Source organism: Onychostoma macrolepis, chromosome 16, assembly GCF_012432095.1.
Source record: "Onychostoma macrolepis isolate SWU-2019 chromosome 16, ASM1243209v1, whole genome shotgun sequence".
In the NCBI taxonomy this organism is placed as follows: Eukaryota; Metazoa; Chordata; class Actinopteri; order Cypriniformes; family Cyprinidae; genus Onychostoma; species Onychostoma macrolepis.
In genome coordinates, this window is record NC_081170.1 from 9,471,022 (window position 1) to 9,491,152 (window position 20,131).

Sequence of the window (20,131 nt, forward strand, 5' to 3'; positions counted from 1 at the left end):
AAGATTCATTATATTTAGATTTTTGTATTTTTATTTAGCAAAAAGAGTACATTTTAGTACGGACTTTTATTGTGTGGTGTGGCAGAAAATGAAAAGCGTCCCTTAAAATTTGCGCAAAAGAGCCCAACATGTGGGTTGCCAAGTTGCAAATGGCCATTCAATTTAAACCAAACAAAATATATTGTTTGACGAAACCATACGGATAATTTTGTTTAATTTATTTCAAATTTATTTCAAATTGTAATTTTATTTTATATTTGTATTTTGCATTATCTGCAGAAACAGCTCCTACAAAATAACCATGGTTAATGATTCTTGTTGTATATCTCTGGGGCACAAATACAGAACCACTGTGAACAGGAGTTTTTTTTTTTTTTTTTTTTCTTTTTCTTCCTCTTCTTCTTTTTTTCTTGTTCATAAACACAAATTGTGTATTTAGGTATTTTCCTGACACCAAAAATTATTTACTCGCTTTAACCCAGGAAAATTATTTAACGCGGACAACCTGGCAACCCACAGACTACAGTTCCCTGTTGGTGTGAGGTGGTACAATGAAGGGACGATGGCTGCTTGCATCAGAGTAATATGGATGAGAATGACCACCTTGACAGCCGCTATTCATGATGGTTCTGCTCTCCTGAACGCTTTCTTTGCCAAAAAACACTAATCTCCCAGTTTCGTCCCATCTGTAAAGGCCAAGTGTTGTATTTGCCTCAGTCTGCTAGCCCCGTGCTATGATTCTGTCCACATCAACTCAATTTAATTGACCTGACCGGTGAGTAACTAGATGGATATTCGCCGTTTCATAACGCATATACGCATACAAGCTATCTGAATGTAAACTAAAGCGAAGTAACCTCATTAGGCAACATAGATATTTAGTTAGCTGGCTTTGCTTGTAACGTTAGCTAACATTAGCAATTGCTATTGTAGTACATTTGCTTCCTTGATTGCTGTTGGTAAAGGTCAATATGGCAAATTGGATGAAGCAAAAAAGTAATATATAATACGTATGGATCATATTAAACCTCAGAACAGAACATTTGCAAATTATGCAAATAGCATTAGTGTCCAAGGACTTTGCGTGGATTCTTACAGTACCTAGTCTTCATGCCTGAATTGCTGATGTTGCTTGTTTAAATTCTTTGAAGTTTGATGTGTTTGTGTTTTGAAAGTATGAATTAATGCACACCCTTTTCTCCTGTATTCTTTGACTCTATTTAGATATCACTCATAGTCATAACATGGCCATCACACAGTTTCGCCTTTTTAAAATATGCACCTGCTTGGCATCTATTCTCTCATTCTTGAAAAGACTGATTTGCAGGTGAGTTTTAATCTGTTTTGTTCAATTTCTTGCATATTCATCTTGTAGTTTGTCAGTCTGAAGCCTGCTGACATAGAGGCATCCAGAGATGAATGCATGTCCCTTACAGATGTGATGCTGTGGCATTGATTTTCCTCTGTTACACTGTGTTTTGACTGTTGTCTTTTGTTAATTTAGGACTGGAAGGGCACGCAAGCTGAGTGGGGATCAGATCACCCTCCCGACCACAGTTGATTATTCCTCTGCACCAAAACAGGTTAGAAAATGCATCATGCTGGAGACTGTGTCATGAATATTTACAATAATGATTGCTTGAGAAATGGGTCATAAGAAAAATACTTTGAATAGAGAAAGTAACATTTTTTTAGGGCAAATTCATACAATAAATTTATATGTATCACAGTTTACACCAAAATAATAAGATTTTGTTTATGAGCAGCAGGATCATGTGACCGAAGACTAGAGTACTGGCTGCTGAAAATTCAGCTTTGCCATCACAGGAATAAATTACAGTTTAAATTATATTAAAAAATAAAACAGTTAACAATATTTCACAGTACACCTCAATACCAAATTAAGAAATTATATGCCTTTTTAGATTATGCTTACGTTTAAGAATAGATATGAACAAAATGCCATTAGCATCAGAAGCCGCATTTTTCACAATGTAAATGATGTCATGGAGGTCCTTCACAAAAAGAAGCCACGCATTTTTATGCATCAATGAGAATAACAAAAATAAAGCACACTTTCACTTAGAAATAAACTGGACAGATGACTATTACTACTATTGGCCTTTGCTTGATGAAATGAGTGAATGTTTGTCGTATAATTCAATTCAGCCAGAGATTGAGGAGTGGAGCTCATGGGATGAGGAAGCTCCAACAAGTATTAAAATTGAAGGTGGCAACGGGATAGTTCCACCTCCACAGAATGAAGCTGAAGAAGAAGAGCCAGACTACTTCAAAGACATGACTCCCACCATCAGGAAAACACAAAAAGTAGGTTGATTATTAGGAGGGGTTTCATCTGCTGCTGGTTCATTGTCATTTATTTAGTTCTCTCTATCTTCTGTCATACTTTTTATTTTATTTTGTCCTATAGTTATATATTTTATGTGTTTACATCCCAGTAACTCTGCTTCTCTTGCTTTCTCTCTTAAAAACAAGAAAAACACAACATTTTTAACAATTTATTTCTTTAGTTAGGCCAAGTGGAAATTAAATTCTTAAGTATGAGACGTTTATAGTTTAATGTGAAAAATTCAAGAAAGTCTTGTGGTTTTGAGAATAACAGTTTTCACCTTGTGATGAAAAAAGGGCCAAATATTGTTGAAGCAGTTTTAGTGCTGACCTTCTCATTCCCATTTTTGTGCAATATCATTAAAAGGTTTGGAGTCAGTAGAATGTTTATTTAGCAAGGCTGCAATAAATCGATCAAAAGTGATATTAAAGACATTAAATTCATTTTATCAAAGGAGGCTTAAAAATGTCCCACAGTTTTCAACATTAATAATAATAAAAAGAAAATAATCATTTTTCCCATTCCCTTTTTCCAGATTGTCTTGAAGAAAAGGGAACCTCTGAATTTCTCTATGCCAGACAGCTCCTCAGGTTTCTCCAGCCGACTAGCCGCCACTCAGGACATGTCCTTCATCCAGCCCTCTGTGAGTGATAGAGTGTAACAGTGATAATCACACACTTGCGATTCACACTTTAGATCAACAAATAAAGATTTATTGGGAGTCCTCCAATTGATATGACGATCAGTAAACACAATGTCTCTATGTTTGCTGCAGGCGGAGCTGGGGGACCTGGACACCTGGCAGGAGGACACCAATGCCTGGGAGGATGAGGCAGATGCAGCCTGGGAGACAGAGGAAGTGCTGAGGTAAGCTACCTTACCAGTAGGTTTGGGCCGATAAGACGATACCATCGTCCATCGCCGAAGGCTGATAGACATCACAATGTTGAGCCAGCATTGCTTACCACGCATTTTACAAGATTAGATGTTTGTCAGTGGTGCTCAGGATCTGCAAATCATTTGCCTTCATCCTCCATCACCTCTCCTTACTAACAGGCAACCGTTAGCAATCGTTACAGTGATAGCAGGATGCTTTTGTCCATATTAGGGATTTCCTGGAGTGTCATCAGTTCTATTATTTCTGTGACGCATATATGGATTTTCTACACGAGGGTGCCCTCAGACATCCAGTATTAATGAAGCAGACATTACATGTGTATATAGCACGAAATAATGGCCAATCCATAAAAATAATACTTCTCTCAAAGGAAATTTGAAGAAGACATATGATAATCCATGTGTTTCTACAGTGTACTGGAGATTTAATTAAAGTGTACTGGAGTTTATTTATTTTTTTAAATAGCATTGCAAAAAAGAACTCTGATGTGCCAAACCATCAGAACCAAACCCGAAAACTGTGGTTAAAAAAAACGAGGTATTTATTGAACCGTGGTCTAACTGTATTGCTGCATACCTACTGTTTAGTTTACTCTAAAATACTGTAATAACAGGAATGTCACAAACTGAGTGCAGACCCTGAGTACTAACTTATTAATATTTAACATTGTACCCCGCCACACTGATGGTACTCAGATTTTTTTTTCCAAGGATGGCATGTCTGGTTCTCTTTGTTTCCCTTGATAACTGCAATATTAAATCACTTACGTTATTTAAATTAATACAGGTATTTATTTATATGTGTATGTATGCCACTTCACTGTGCAGTCATAAAATCCAGGTCCTTATTTGACTTCTCTCTTTTTTGATAATGGGACAAAATCTGTGGAATGGATTTAAACAAGCAATATGTTAGATATTTTGTAACCGGTATGATGATGATTTGATGTGTCAGAGGTTTAAATTCTGTAGAAATCAGCTGAGCAGATTCTGTGATGGTCTGGTAATAATTGAACTCAAAATATATCGAGGTAGAATATGGTGGTTTTCTGATTTTGTCCACTAGGTGTCAATGTACAAGCACAGTTGTTTTCAACCTCCACTGCATTGTGTCAGATCTTGATTAAAGGGATAGTTCACTAGAAATTCTGTCATTATTTACTCACCCTTATGTCATTCCAAACCTGTGTGCATTTCTTTCTTCTGTGGTACATAAAAGACAATATTAGGAAGAATCTTGATAACTGTTTCAGCGGATAAAAAATACAATGGAAGTACTGGGAACCGGAACTGTTTGGTTTCTTGTCACTCCAGGTTTGGGATGACAAGAAGGTGAGTAAATGATGACAGAATTGTAATTTTTGAGAGTGTTATTGCTTTAAGCTCATTTGTTTAATTTGATCGAACATATATCACATCATATTTGAAAGGGTATGATTTTTGAGTGTATTTACTGCCCGCAAACAATAAAGCAGATTATTGATTTTCAAAACAAATATCTCTTTAAACTTATCATAAATGCAATGAAATTGATCTTTCTTTGTCTGTCGTGAATACAGGCAGCAGAAGCTGGCTGAGAGAGAGAGACGTTCAATGGAGCAGCAGAGGAAGAAAATGGAGAAAGAGGCACAGAGAATGATGAAAAAAGAGCAGAAGATTGCTGTCAAGCTTTCATAACATTAATACGGCGCACCGGACACTCAAAGCAACAGCCAAACAACTGCTCATATTCCATTTTACCTGGTTTTGTCCTGCCCGCCACACTGCTGTCCTCACCTCTTTGGGATGTTTTTTTAGTCCATCAGCCATCTTTGGGAATTTTTGTGTGTTTGTTTGTTTCTTCGGGTTTTCTTTTTGTATTGGACTGAACACAGCACAAAGAATCGTCCCTTTTGTTTATTTTTGAGTTATTGTGATTGTTCTTACCGTGCGCTCGATGAAAGAAAAAAACGACATGTTTTTTTCTGTCAGTATTTATAACACTTGAATGAGTTTGTCAAGAAAAATTTTAGATAAGGAATTCCGTTCATTTTTGGTTTCGCTTTTTTTTGCCTCCCACCTATTTTTCTTCATCAAAGTCTTGTGTCTGTGCTTTAAACACTGGACCTCACCAGAAATGGGTGATATCTCAATATTTCAAAAGAATCAAATTTATGCAACCTTGGGTTTTTGCTCTCCACATTCTATTTAGCCGTCTATCTAATTGTGAATAATCCTGATCTTGATTTTTCTAAAGACAACAATTTGAGTCATCTGGGTAAAGAATTATTAATTGTCAGTGGGAATGGAGAGCAGAAATATTCAGTATGTACCGAGGCTTGAAGAGAGCGCTTTTAAGAGATGTGGGTTGGTCGTCATGGAAACGCTGAAATTTTTTAAATATCCAAATTGGCAACCAAACCATCTTTTATCTTTACTAAGACTGTGTTACTGAGAAGAGCATTGACTAAGAGAAAAACATTCACCGTTTATTTGAAAGCAGTTTCACCAGGGGAACGAAGCTATTAAAGAATTGCTTATCTCTTGAAAATGTAGAAATTGATCATGTTTATTGATAGAATGAGGATGATGATGATGATGATGGTGGTGCTGAAATTAACTTCTGCATGCTATGATGATTATTAAGGAACATGAAGCCATGAAAGCCACAGGTACAGATAATGAAAAACTGAATAAAATCACACCTTTTGCTATGATTTATGTTTCCCATTCATGCGTGCTCATGCCTTTTTAAGTTGTTTTTACAAATTTTCACAGTGCAGCCTTAGCTGTAATAAACACTTCGGTTATCTGTTCAGTGGTTTATCTTTATTCAGAGGCTTTCAGAATCTTCTGCTGTTATTTCTTCACCAAAAAACATGATCATCGTGCCGTGGTAAAGATGACGTCTTTGGGTCTCTGAACATAATCAGCAATACTAGACTTTATTTTATCTGTTTGTACTCAGACTGTTAAGATGTTCAGTCAGCATCATAAAGCTGAATACGTGTGCTATCATTTGTGATATTCAAGGACAGATGCATTGTCCGGACCGGTGGAATATTCCAGCTCTGAGAATGTGATGTCATAATCCCCATCTGCCTCAGCAACGCCCCCTGGCCGACCAACCCTCCCACAGCCTGACCCACTTAGACGGAGAGAGGAAAATAAACTCTGACTGAATTATACATTACATGCTGTCTTCTGCAGCTATGCGCATCTTCATCACACCTGACTTTATGGTTTTCACACGAGTTTGTCTCTGTAATTATCAAGATTTTGGACCATGTTCATTAAATAAAATGTATATAAACACTGTTCAAAGATTTTATGCATTGGGGTGGGGGTGGGGGGTGCATTTACAATACATAGTCTGGAACAGAGTAAATAGCTACAGTAACTGTAGTGTCCAACAGGGCTAACAGTACATAACAGCAAGCATTTGCTCAGTCTTGCCATTTCATGCGTGCAGGGTTGCATGTTATGCAATAGTCAAGTCCCATCTGGTAGCAGATGTACTGTGTTCCTCAAGTGGCCCAGGGGTCCACGCTTGCTGTGTAATGCTTGCTTTAGTCTCAGCTTCTGAATATAGCAGCACTGAGGTTCATATACTCCATATATTTTGCATTATATAAAATGTTTTTGGGTTCTTGTGCATGTGTGTGTGTGTGTTTGGGTACCCAGCAGGTCCATTAAAGAAGCATTAATGCACTTCCACTGTCCATGATAGGATCTCTCTTAAAACATATTAAAGTTTAAACCTCTTTGTTTCGTCGGTTACGGGCACTTTTATGTCTCGGGGGTGATTTTTATTAGGCCTAAATGCATCAGCTTTATTTATTTATTATAATGAAAGTCACATTACCGCACTGTCTTGTAAATTACTTACCCTGATTTATTTATTTTTATTTATGATTTTTTAATTCCTTTTTGCTATTTTTAAGGTCAATATTATGTCGGCCTATATTGTTGTTTTACCTTAACATACATCTTAAAATATTAACATCCATCATATAAAACATTATTGAAATAAGAAGGTGAAATAGGTTTCACACTTATTTTAATCTAATCTAAATCTTGGGTTATTTTGCTTCACATTTCACACTGGTTATAATTTACCAGGGGGTTAAAAATAATCCTGCAATCATAAATTGACTTCACACTGTTCATTCCCCTGCCCTGCTGGAAAAAATAAATAAAAAATTACAATAGACACCATCACAAAATTTGTAATGGTTTTACTGGTTATAATGGGACTTGTGTTGGTTTTAATGGAAACTGTAATGGACCCTGTGGGTCTCTACTGGTAATTGGTCACCTTCTGTTGTTAAACCAATAGCCTAAATCCTATATGGAATAGGCCTATCTCCAAAAAAACACACTACAGAAAACCTTTTTTAATGGTTTTAATGGTTAGAAGTTGATGGTTTGTAATGTTTGTAATGGTATTTGTAGTGGAAACCATCCGGGATGTCCGTTTTCTTTGTCCCGCTCCCGCTGAATTTCCCCAGCAGGCACACAACGTCATAAGATGTTAATATTTGGTTAGATTTAGGTCGCGACGTCAGGTAACAAAAATTCAATGTCAAGCCAACGTCTAATGACAACATTACTGTGACGTCCAATACCGACGTCAGCTGACGTTGATATTTTGTTGTTTTTAGGTTGTGTTGTAAAGTAACCAAAATCCAACGTCTCAAGCCAACGTCACATTGACGTCAAATACTGATATTTAGTCATCAGGTATGGCAACCAAAACCCAACGTCTCGTAGACGTCATAATGGTAACATCCACACAATGTCAATCTCTAACATCATTAGACGTTGATCTTTTGTTAGTTTTAGGTTGTGGCATTAACTAACCAAAATCCAACGTCAAGCCAACGTCATATTGATGTCAAATACTGACATTTAGTCATCAGGTATGGCGACCAAAACCTGACATTTAGTCGCCAGGTATGGCAACCAAAACCCAACGTCTCCTAGACGTCATATTGGTAACGCCCACACAACGTCAAATTCTAACATCATTAGACGTTGATATTTAGTTAGATTTAGGTTGGGGCATTAACCAACCAAAATTCAACGTCAAGTCAACGTCTTAAGCCAATGTCACATTGACGTCAAATACTGACATTTTGTGTTCTGGTATGGCAACCAAAACCCAATGTCTACTAGACATCATACTGGTAACGTCCACTCAACGTCAAACTCTAACATCATTAGACGTTGATCTTTAGTTAGTTTTAGGTTGGGGCATTAACTAACCAAAATCCAACATCGAGCCAACGTCTCAAGCCAACGTCACATTGACGTCAAATACTGATATTTAGTCGTCAGGTATGGCAACCAAAACCCAACATCTCGTAAACGTCATATTGGTAACATCCACACAACGTCCAACTCTAACATCATTAGACATTGATCTTTTGTTAGTTTTAGGTTGTGGCATTAACTAACCAAAATCCAACGTCAAGCCAACGTCTTAAGCTAACGTCATATTGATGTCAAATACTGACATTTAGTCATCAGGTATGATGACCAAAACCCAACGTCTCGTAGACGTCATATTGGTAACGCCACACAACGTCAAACTCTAACATCATTAGACGTTGATCTTTTGTTAGTTTTAGGTTGTGGCATTAACTAACCAAAATCCAACGTCAAGCCAACGTCTTAAGCTAACGCCATATTGATGTCAAATACTGACATTTAGTCATCAGGTATGATGACCAAAACCCAACGCCTCGTAGACGTCATATTGGTAACGCCACACAACGTCAAACTCTAACATCATTAGACGTTGATCTTTTGTTAGTTTTAGGTTGTGGCATTAACTAACCAAAATCCAACGTCAAGCCAACATCAAGCCAACGTCTTAAGCCAACGTCCACATTGACGTCAAATACTGATATTTAGTCATCAGGTATGGCAACCAAAACCCAACGTCTCGTAGACGTCATAATGGTAACATCCACACAATGTCAATCTCTAACATCATTAGACGTTGATCTTTTGTTAGTTTTAGGTTGTGGCATTAACTAACCAAAATCCAACGTCAAGCCAACGTCATATTGATGTCAAATACTGACATTTAGTCATCAGGTATGGCGACCAAAACCTGACATTTAGTCGTCAGGTATGGCAACCAAAACCCAACGTCTCCTAGACGTTATAATGGAAACGTCCACACAACGTCAAATTCTAACATCATTAGACGTTGATATTTAGTTAGATTTAGGTTGGGGCATTAACCAACCAAAATTCAACGTCAAGTCAACGTCTTAAGCCAATGTCACATTGACGTCAAATACTGACATTTTGTGTTCTGGTATGGCAACCAAAACCCAATGTCTACTAGACATCATACTGGTAACGTCCACTCAACGTCAAACTCTAACATCATTAGACGTTGATCTTTAGTTAGTTTTAGGTTGGGGCATTAACTAACCAAAATCCAACATCGAGCCAACGTCTCAAGCCAACGTCACATTGACGTCAAATACTGATATTTAGTCGTCAGGTATGGCAACCAAAACCCAACATCTCGTAAACGTCATATTGGTAACATCCACACAACTTCAAACTCTAACATCATTAGACATTGATCTTTTGTTAGTTTTAGGTTGTGGCATTAACTAACCAAAATCCAACGTCAAGCCAACGTCTTAAGCTAACGTCATATTGATGTCAAATACTGACATTTAGTCATCAGGTATGATGACCAAAACCCAACGTCTCGTAGACGTCATATTGGTAACGTCCACACAACGTCAAACTCTAACATCATTAGACGTTGATCTTTTGTTAGTTTTAGGTTGTGGCATTAACTAACCAAAATCCAACGTCAAGCCAACATCAAGCCAACGTCTTAAGCCAACGTCACATTGACGTCAAACACTGACATTTTGTGGTCTGGTATGGCAACCAAAATCCAATGTCTCCTAGACGTCATATTGGTAACGTCCACACAACGTCCAACTCTAACATCATTAGACATTAATCTTTTGTTAGTTTTAGGTTGTGGCATTAACTAACCAAAATCCAACGTCAAGCCAATGTCTTAAGCCAACGTCTTATTGAAGTCAAATACTGACATTTAGTTGTCAGGTATGGCGACCAAAACCCAACGTCTTGTAGACGTCATATTGGTAACGTCCACACAACGTCCAACTCTAACATCATTAGACATTGATCTTTTGTTAGTTTTAGGTTGTGGCATTAACCAAAATCCAACGTCAAGCCAACGTCACATTGACGCCAAACACTGACATTTTGTGGTCTGGTATGGCAACCAAAATCCAATGTCTCCTAGACGTCATATTGGTAACGTCCACACAACGTCCAACTCTAACATCATTAGACGTTGATCTTTTGTTAGTTTTAGGTTGTGGCATTAACTAACCAAAATCAACGTCAAGCCAACGTCTTAAGCCAGCGTCACATTGACGTCAAATACTGATATTTAGTTAGATTTAGATTGGGGCATTAACTAACCAAAATCAACGTCAAGCCAACGCCTTAAGCCAACGTCATATTGATGTCAAATACTGACATTTTGTGGTCTGGTATGGCAACCAAAACCCAACGTCTCCTAGACGTCATAATGGAAACATCCACACAACGTCAAATTCTAACATCATTAGACATTGATATTTAGTTAGATTTAGATTGGGGCATTAACTAACCAAAATCCAACGTCGAGCCAACATCTCAAGCCAACGTCACATTGACGTCAAATACTGATATTTAGTCCTCAGGTATGGCAACCAAAACCCAACGTCTCCTAGACGTCATAATGGAAACATCCACACAACGTCAAATTCTAACATCATTAGACGTTGATATTTAGTTAGATTTAGATTGGGGCATTAACTAACCAAAATCCAACGTCAAGCCAACATCAAGCCAACGTCTTAAGCCAACGTCACATTGACGTCAAATACTGATATTTAGTCCTCAGGTATGGCGACCAAAACCCAACGTCTCCTAGACGTCATAATGGAAACATCCACACAACGTCAACTCTAACATCATTAGACGTTGATATTTAGTTAGATTTAGGTTGTGGCATTAACTAACCAAAATCAACGTCAAGCCAACGTCTTAAGCCAACGTCACATTGACGTCAAATACTGACATTTAGTCATCAGGTATGGCAACCAAAACCAATGTCTCCTAGACGTCATATTGGTAACGTCCACACAACGTCAAACTCTAACATCATTAGACATTGATCTTTTGTTAGTTTTAGGTTGTGGCATTAACTAACCAAAATCCAACGTCAAGCCAACGTCTTAATCTAACGTCATATTGATGTCAAACACTGACATTTAGTCATCAGGTATGATGACCAAAACCCAACGTCTCGTAGACGTCATATTGGTAACGTCCACACAACGTCAAACTCTAACATCATTAGACGTTGATCTTTTGTTAGTTTTAGGTTGTGGCATTAACTAACCAAAATCCAACGTCAAGCCAACGTCTTAAGCTAACGTCATGTTGATGTCAAATACTGACATTTAGTCATCAGGTATGATGACCAAAACCCAACGTCTCGTAGACGTCATATTGGTAACGTCCACACAACGTCAAACTCTAACATCATTAGACGTTGATCTTTTGTTAGTTTTAGGTTGTGGCATTAACTAACCAAAATCCAACGTCAAGCCAACATCAAGCCAACGTCTTAAGCCAACGTCACATTGACGTCAAACACTGACATTTTGTGGTCTGGTATGGCAACCAAAATCCAATGTCTCCTAGACGTCATATTGGTAACGTCCACACAACGTCCAACTCTAACATCATTAGACATTGATCTTTTGTTAGTTTTAGGTTGTGGCATTAACTAACCAAAATCCAACGTCAAGCCAATGTCTTAAGCCAACGTCTTATTGAAGTCAAATACTGACATTTAGTTGTCAGGTATGGCGACCAAAACCCAACGTCTTGTAGACGTCATATTGGTAACGTCCACACAACGTCCAACTCTAACATCATTAGACATTGATCTTTTGTTAGTTTTAGGTTGTGGCATTAACTAACCAAAATCCAACGTCAAGCCAACGTCTTAAGCCAACGTCACATTGAGCTCAAACACTGACATTTTGTGGTCTGGTATGGCGACCAAAATCCAACGTCTCGTAGACGTCATATTGGTAACGTCCACACAACGTCAAACTCTAACATCATTAGACGTTGATCTTTTGTTAATTTTAGGTTGTGGAATTAACTAACCGAAATCCAACGTCGAGTCAACGTCTTAAGCCAACGTCATATTGATGTCAAATACTGACATTTAGTCATCAGGTATGGCGACCAAAACTCAACGTCTCGTAGCCGTCATATTGGTAAGGTCCACACAACGTCCAACTCTAACATCATTAGACGTTGATCTTTAGTTAGTTTCAAGTTGTGGCATTAACTAAACAAATTCCAACGTTGAGCCAACGTCTTAAGCCAACATCATACTGATGTCAAATTCTGACATTTAGTCATGAGGTACACTGTAAAAAAAAAAAAAAAATCTATTTTACGGAATATAACTGTACATATTTACAGTATTTTTCTGTTATTTTAAATTATAAGTAAAATTCTGTAAAAGAACATCTATAAATTAAAAACTTGACTGTTATTTTAAATAAGCTATTATATCTTTAATGACAAATTATAGTAGTTCTCATTTTTTTAACACAGGAAAATGGTTGTATTATTTATACTGTATTTTTTCTGTATTCTTAAATTGCATATAATTTAAATGTAAAATTACACAAATAATCTGTAATATGTAGCTCATTATATTAAAGGTTTATGCCCATACTAGCTGTTTAGCATTTTTCTTTGTAATTTTAAAGTACATCATATTAGTTTTATATTTAGGTGTTTTTACATTTAACAATTCTGAACACAAATATAGCTGACTTACATCAAATAATGCATAGTCTGTTTTTAAAGAGTAACGCCCGTTTCACACCGCAAGCGTGAGCTTCGCGGCAGCATCACGTCAGCGTAACTACAGCGTCACTGCATCTGCAGACTCACCAGAGTATTCACACTGGAAGCGTTTGTTCAGCGTCACAGCAGCGGCTCCAAAGCGACATATTTCTTTACAAAGACAACTATAAATTTGTTTTTAGAAGTTGGTCAGTTATAAACTTGAAAGTTTTGAAGTCTTGGGGATTAGCGTGTAAATGGTCAACAACAAAAACATCTCCTATCATGTTGTTTCAGTCATACTCAAATATAGAAAGTGCTGTTTATACTGTTTTTAAAAATTATTATTATTTTTAATAATATATACTTTTACCCATATCTCCATTTCTTATAGAAGCTGTCAATAATGAATGAATAATGAATTTATTATGTAGGCCTACTGTATATACTCCATTGTAACTTAAGATCCTGAGCAAGATGAATTGTTCGTTGTGAGTTTGATAAAATGCTTTAAGTTATAATTTGCTTATGGCAATTAAAATTAAAAACAAGTTAAAATGGGTAAATATTCTACATTTTAATTGTTCATTTTCTTTCCTGACATACTCCAATTCGTCTTAAAACACACTAGACATGCTTATTCTGTGCATTTTTAGCACGTTTTGTGTGAAATATTTATTTTGTCCATCAAAAGTGTGCTGTCACTTTAATTGAGCGTGAGCGGCGCAGCAAAAATAGACTCGGCGCCGAAACCATCGCTGCAGCGCTGCTCACGCGACGCTCCTGCTCGACGCTCACGCGCTGCTCCTGCTCCCGGTGTGAATGCACTCATTTGTTAACATGGGCGCCGAAAAAAATACGCGCTGCTCACGCTTGCGGTGTGAAACGGGCGTAAAGCTGCACTACTCTCCAGGTTCTAACTTTCAGGCCTCTGCCCACACACCAGTTGATCCAAATTACTTTGCAAAGGAAATTGTGAACAGAGAAAAGTACACATAATCTTTAAAAGCTCAAACTCTCCATAAAAAAATCCATTGACTTTCACAAACATGGCATACAGCCATTGTAAATCATTGGTATGTTATCTGATCAGAATGTGCATTTGTTATTTGTTTGAGATAAAACCTATACCTACGGAGAAATTTGAAATTAGAAAAAAACAGAGCATGGAGAAAAGGGTCTGAAAGGACTGGAATGCATACCATAAAATTTTGAATCCTCGATTTGTCAAATGTGCATGTCTGCATTATGGAAAGACCATAATTTACCATAGTTTACATTTTCCCATACCATGAGTTCTGTAACGGCATTACCACTGCAGTCAACAGTGTAATCTGTAGACAAATGTTGCAATTATGACAGTATTTGCAGTAAGTGTTACTGTGGACAAAGGAATAAACCTAAACCAACAGATGGTGTAACACTGTCTGCAATACAGCAAAGGGTCAGATACAAAAAATGCCACAGTTGTATGCACAGCTGCATTTAGGCATAAGAGTGGTTATACAGTTGAGACAAGGGATTTGCTAAAGTTCAAAAGGGTCATTATTGGTCATGTGAATGTAACTGTAATTTACGAGTATAGACAGACATGTACACACTGTCTGTACTCCTAAACCTAACCCTATTTTAACTCTAAATTCATAGGAAATTATAGGTGAATAGTGAATAGCACATATACACTTGTAAGCATAAGTGCAAACACCATTTTACCAATTAATTACATGTAACAGCCTAAAAAATAAAAATCAATATACATACATATTTTCTATCTTTTGTTTAAAACTAGTTTTTTCTACAGTTGCAATGTTATTTGATGTCTCTCTTTGTTGCTTTGGTCGTGATTGGTTAATCTAAACGTCATCCAGGAATCTGGCCAATGACAACTGGGCACGCCTCCTACCGCTCAAATTTGAATTTACACACCAGTCCGTTGCTGCTCTGTTTATCTGCAGTCCTGCTCCGTTCAGTGCAGTAGTAATGGCTTTTACATGATTATCACATATCTGACAGATGAATTCTTATTTTGACCGATTTTGAGTTATGCGGTGCAGATTGAGAACGAAAAAGCGCAAATATGAACACAGACACAATGGCTAATGGACACATATTGCAAACGGCAGAAGGTAAATACATACCATTTATAATTTTTCTACTGTTACTGTTAAAGTGATATGCTAATCGCGATGACATAATCTATTACTGTTTTGATATTATGTTTTAATAAAGATAAGGCTGTGTGTAATGACGATGTTGTGGCCATGATTTAAAGTGACTACTTTGTGTTTTTAAATATTTGTTTATATCGCGGAATGTAAATATATCCACGTAACATAGTGCTACGAGTTACTGACGTTTTAATAGAGAAACATGCATGAATGACAGAATGAATAGCGGGACATGTATGATGTTAATACAGAAGGCCGCCGTTTGCTGATCTTATTTTTAATAACAGTATGAAATAGTAAAAATAACTAACGTTATATTGTTATTTTATTGTAAAATAAAATGTCTCACTGTGGAACATGAAAAACTGGCATATACACTTGTTAAACAGAGAGGACATGAAACCATTCTTGGACTCTGAAGAATACTATGCAAACCATGCTTTTGGATCTACTGTTAAGTTTTTGTAATAAAGCTGGTGAGTAGGCTAAATTTCTGTAAGCCCATGTCTCTGTCAGTAAGTCAACAATATTGTTCTATTAAACCTGTTAATATTCATTTGTGTGTGTGTGTGTTTTCCCTCTCATGGTCCAGAGGTTTTGGGATTGAAAATCTTCTGCCACATGATCTTCCGTAAAAGTGAGTATACATGTCATACTAACATTAATTCTTTAAATGATCATGTGCTATTATATGTGCTGAAATGTGAACACAGCAAAGCAGGTAAACTCTGCACCAAGGCACCACTCTGGTTCAAAGTTCATTCTTGAGTTTAGCTCACTCAACATGAAAACTCCCTCATCATTTTCTCACCCTCATGTCTTTTTTGATCTTCTTTTGTGTTCCACAGAAAAAAGTCAGTTATGCAGATTGGAAAAGACATGGGTGAGTAAATGATGACATATCCACCTTATTCTTCACATAAAAATGGGCCATTTGTAGATTTTATGGGTCTTGCTTCCGGTCTCTTTTACTTCCAAATATTTTTAGCTGTACAGAACCGCTCGTTTTGCTGCTTGATATTGCAAATTGGTGTGTCTTACCTTGTTATTTTAGTGTATTAGCTTAATTATGAACACACTGGTTTGTAATGCAAACAGTTTTACCGTTTACTGCATGTTGTTATTCTTGTCGTTGTTTCCCTATAGCGGCTAATGAACTGGAAGTCTCGCCCATAGGCTTACTTCTGTGTTTAGGAATAAGGTGGATAAGTATGATATCTTGAGTAATTTAATGATCTCCTCAAGTACATTTGTTAGACATTTCACCCCCTTGTGATAGAAAAACAGTGTAAACCGATTAATAATTATATTAGTTATAAATATACAGGTATTAGCATATTAGCAATTGATACAAATATTAATTCTTTTTATTTTTTGGTGTACTAATTGGCATTTTTCTGGGTACAACATTTATGATACATCTGAGAAAAGTTGTTCACTGTTGTGAATACCAATTTCTTTATAACTACCATCTCAAAGTAGAGTACACACACAGCAGTGAGTAAAGAACACACACCCAGAGCAGTAGTCAGCCATTTTTATTGTGCGGCCCGTGTGGGTAACGTGCCTTGCTCAAGGGCACCTCAGGCCCCGTTTACACTAGTGCGTTTTTTTAAAAGAGCGCTGTTCATTCACTCATCTACATTTCCTGCCAGTATTGAGACTCGAACCCATGACCTTCAGGTTACAAGTCTGACTCTCTAACCATTAGGTCACAACTAGATCATTAAATTAGCCAGAATTTCTCATAATGTCAAATGTTGTTTATAGAAATGTACACAAATGAAGTCCTTTTCAATAAATCTCTTTTTTTATTTTATTTTTTATTTAACCCCCAGATGCAGCAAGGATCCAGCTGATTACTTCAGATTTGGTGGACTGCTCTTTATCTGCTGTGACTGTCACTTCTGGTGCAGAATCATGGACCTTTATTTGTATGTTTTGATTTGACTTATTACACTTGTGTAGCTAGTATTCAGGATTAAAATACAATGTAATTTTTGTCCACATATATTATCAGAGCTATATGGAATCCAATAGGGTCAGTCAAATATTGAGAAAAACACTATAAACCTGATTGGGAAAATACAAGCTAAAATACAGTTGCCTCCACAATCTTTTTCAAAGAAAAAATCATGATACTATAACCCTAACTTGTAAGATAAAAATTTAATTTTTAGTTTTTCAATTGCTCCTCAAGAATTCCTCCTCAGGAATTTGTTTACATAAATTTTCATCTAAATAATGAAACAGTTTTAAGCATGGAGTACACTACACGACTTCTGAACAGATTTTTGACTTACCGACTTTGTAAATAATGACAAAGGAAAGCTGGGCATCATATCCTTAAGCCTGGAATACACTACACTATTTTTGCCCTGATTTTCCACCAATTTACAGTCAGGAGAAGTTGACACTAGTTGCCGAAAGTCAGAGCCAGCCTGCAGATTTGAGATGACAGATTCCATAGAAAATTGCATAGTGTATGATAGTCACAGACTCTGGTTTTTTAAGCTTCAGACTCTGATTCTATCCAGTCGGAGGATATCAAACGTTTGATATTTTCAGCTGATTTTACAATGCATATTGTTTTCATTTGTCATGCGTCTCCTAGCAACAAGGCTCATGTTTCTGAGTGAGTTTGTTGTGATCGGAACAACTTTAAAGTCTGGTAGTGTATGATCCTCAGTCATGTAGTGTATGATGCCCAGTTTTCCTTTGTCGCTATTTACAAAGTCAGTATATGTATGATGCCTAGTGTTTTAAAAATCTGTTCAGATTTTAAAAGTCATGTAGTGTATTCCAGCCTTTAGAATTAACAGTCATTTGAAACAGTGGCAATCTTGTAGATGTTTTGTATTTCTTCTTTTGAGAATATTTAATTCAACTTCTGATCAAACTGTTCTGTTAATTGGTACAGTATTGTAAATGTTGAAATGCATTTCCTTTCAAATTTGTACTTTTTTTTTCTTCAAAAACTGAATGATTACATTTTCAGTTTTGTACAGTATATGTACAGACTTTGTATTTTGTCTTTCAAAATAAAACTTTTAATTTACAATCTTGAGCATGCTTTAACACTTTCATTTTTTTTGTTTGTTTTTTAATAACCTGTAAAATAACAAGTGTTTCTCTGCAGAACTTTTGGGCTAGTGCTTTCAGCACTTTATTGAATGCGTTTGATCATAATAATCTAGGAAAAATCTGTAAAATGATAGTGTTCCTCTGTACAGTGTTTAGTGATGTCACTTTATTGAATTTGTCAGTAATAATCTAAGACAAATCCATAAAATAACAGTTTTGCACTGTAAAAAAAAAAAAGAAAGAGTCCAATGACCATTGAACTGCAAACCATAAAACTGAAGTAAATTTTGAAGTATTCTGAAGTAAATTTTGTAAAAAAAAAATGGGACAAACCACGCTCATATAATGGTGGAATACCATTCATAGGCCTTAAATACAGGACGATTCTATGTTAATGTCAAGCCCTGTTTGCAAATATGTGCTAATATTGCCAACTTCTTGGAAAATTATGGCAGACTGCTGATATTACTGAACTCATAGTGTGAAATATCCCAAAACATTGCTTTTGGTACCATATAATAGTCATAAATTGCTCAGTCAGTTGTTCTTTGTTCTCTCTTTTGTGTACATGCAACAGACCCAAGTAAATGTTAAGAGATGTGTTCACATCCTCACTGCCTTTTAGCATCAACATCAGGAAGGTTTTAGGTTTTGAAATTGCGTGATATCAGTTGTGTCTCCAGAAGATAAAAACCTAGCAGTTTGGGTGGGCCCATGATCTTCCATCTAGCACCACAGTAGGACCAATGTGACTTCTACGTTAGATATGACAAACTTGACACAAATTATAACAAGCGGTTCATAATGTGTTATGTATAATCAATTATTTGGACATTTAACTCCTCTTCCTTTTGTGTTCACAGGTTGATGACAAATGTGGTAATTCAGTTTCAATAGGGATGTAATGCAATGTCTGTCCAACGTTGAAATCAATTTAACTTTGGTTTCTGAAGTCAACCCGATATTAATTTTCAACCAAAATGCAACATCTGTCCAACGTTGGAGATTGACGGCAATTTGACGATGGGTTCTGACGTCAATCTTATGTTGGGTTCTGACGTCAACCTGATTTTCATTTTCAACCAGAATGCAACGTCTATCCAACGTAGGAGATTGACGTCAATCTGACGTTGGGTTCTGATGTCAACCCGATTTTCATTATCAACCAAAATGCAACGTCTATCCAACGTTGGAGATTGACGTCAATCTTACGTTGGGTTCTGATGTCAACCCGATTTTCATTTTCAACCAAAATGCAACGTCTGTCCAACGTTGGAGATTGACGTCAATCTTACGTTGGGTTCTGACGTCAATATGACGCGTTGGGTTTTGGCGTCAACCTGATTTTCATTTTCAACCAAAATGCAACGCGTCTGTCCAACGTTGGAGATTGACATCAATATGGCGTTGGGTTCTGGCGTCAATCTGATGTTGGGTTTTGGCGTCAACCTGATTTTCATTTTCAACCAAAATGCAACGCCTGTCCAACGTTGGAGATTGACGTCAATCTTGACGTTGGGTTCTGGCGTCAATATGACGTTGGGTTTTGACGTCAACCTGATTTTCATTTTCAACCAAAATGCAACGTCTGTCCAACGTTGGAGATTGACATCAATATGACGTTGGGTTCTGACGTCAATCTGATGTTGGGTTTTGACGTCAACCTGATTTTCATTTTCAACCTAAATGCAACGTCTGTCCAACGTTGGAGATT

The 20,131-nt window shown here is 36.8% G+C and overlaps 1 protein-coding gene and 1 long non-coding RNA gene across 2 annotated transcripts; both read left to right on the plus strand.

The window, feature by feature from the left end:
• Window positions 1-504: 504 nt before the first annotated feature.
• ebag9 (estrogen receptor binding site associated antigen 9) lies at window positions 505-6,044 on the plus strand. Its single transcript, XM_058748242.1, has 7 exons — window positions 505-775; window positions 1,225-1,327; window positions 1,505-1,583; window positions 2,170-2,328; window positions 2,886-2,993; window positions 3,126-3,217; window positions 4,807-6,044. Exons 2-7 carry the CDS (start codon window positions 1,245-1,247, stop codon window positions 4,922-4,924), a joined length of 639 nt encoding a protein of 212 aa, XP_058604225.1. The 5' UTR covers window positions 505-775; window positions 1,225-1,244; the 3' UTR covers window positions 4,925-6,044.
• An 8,899-nt stretch (window positions 6,045-14,943) lies between these two features.
• LOC131522090 (uncharacterized) lies at window positions 14,944-18,315 on the plus strand. Its single transcript, XR_009266441.1, has 5 exons — window positions 14,944-15,291; window positions 15,723-15,809; window positions 15,926-15,970; window positions 16,182-16,216; window positions 17,172-18,315. It is a non-coding gene; the product is annotated as an uncharacterized LOC131522090 (long non-coding RNA).
• The last annotated feature ends 1,816 nt before the right edge of the window (window positions 18,316-20,131 follow it).

What these genes read in the sequence shown, in the direction of transcription:
- ebag9 (XM_058748242.1), top strand. Translation starts at nt 1,245, where the DNA reads ATGGCCATCACACAGTTTCGCCTTTTTAAAATATGCACCTGCTTGGCA. An exon ending in CCATCAGGAAAACACAAAAA is followed by an intron (nt 2,329 to 2,885) that starts GTAGGTTGATTA and finishes CCCTTTTTCCAG; the next exon opens with ATTGTCTTGAAGAAAAGGGA. An exon ending in GAGACAGAGGAAGTGCTGAG is followed by an intron (nt 3,218 to 4,806) that starts GTAAGCTACCTT and finishes TCGTGAATACAG; the next exon opens with GCAGCAGAAGCTGGCTGAGA.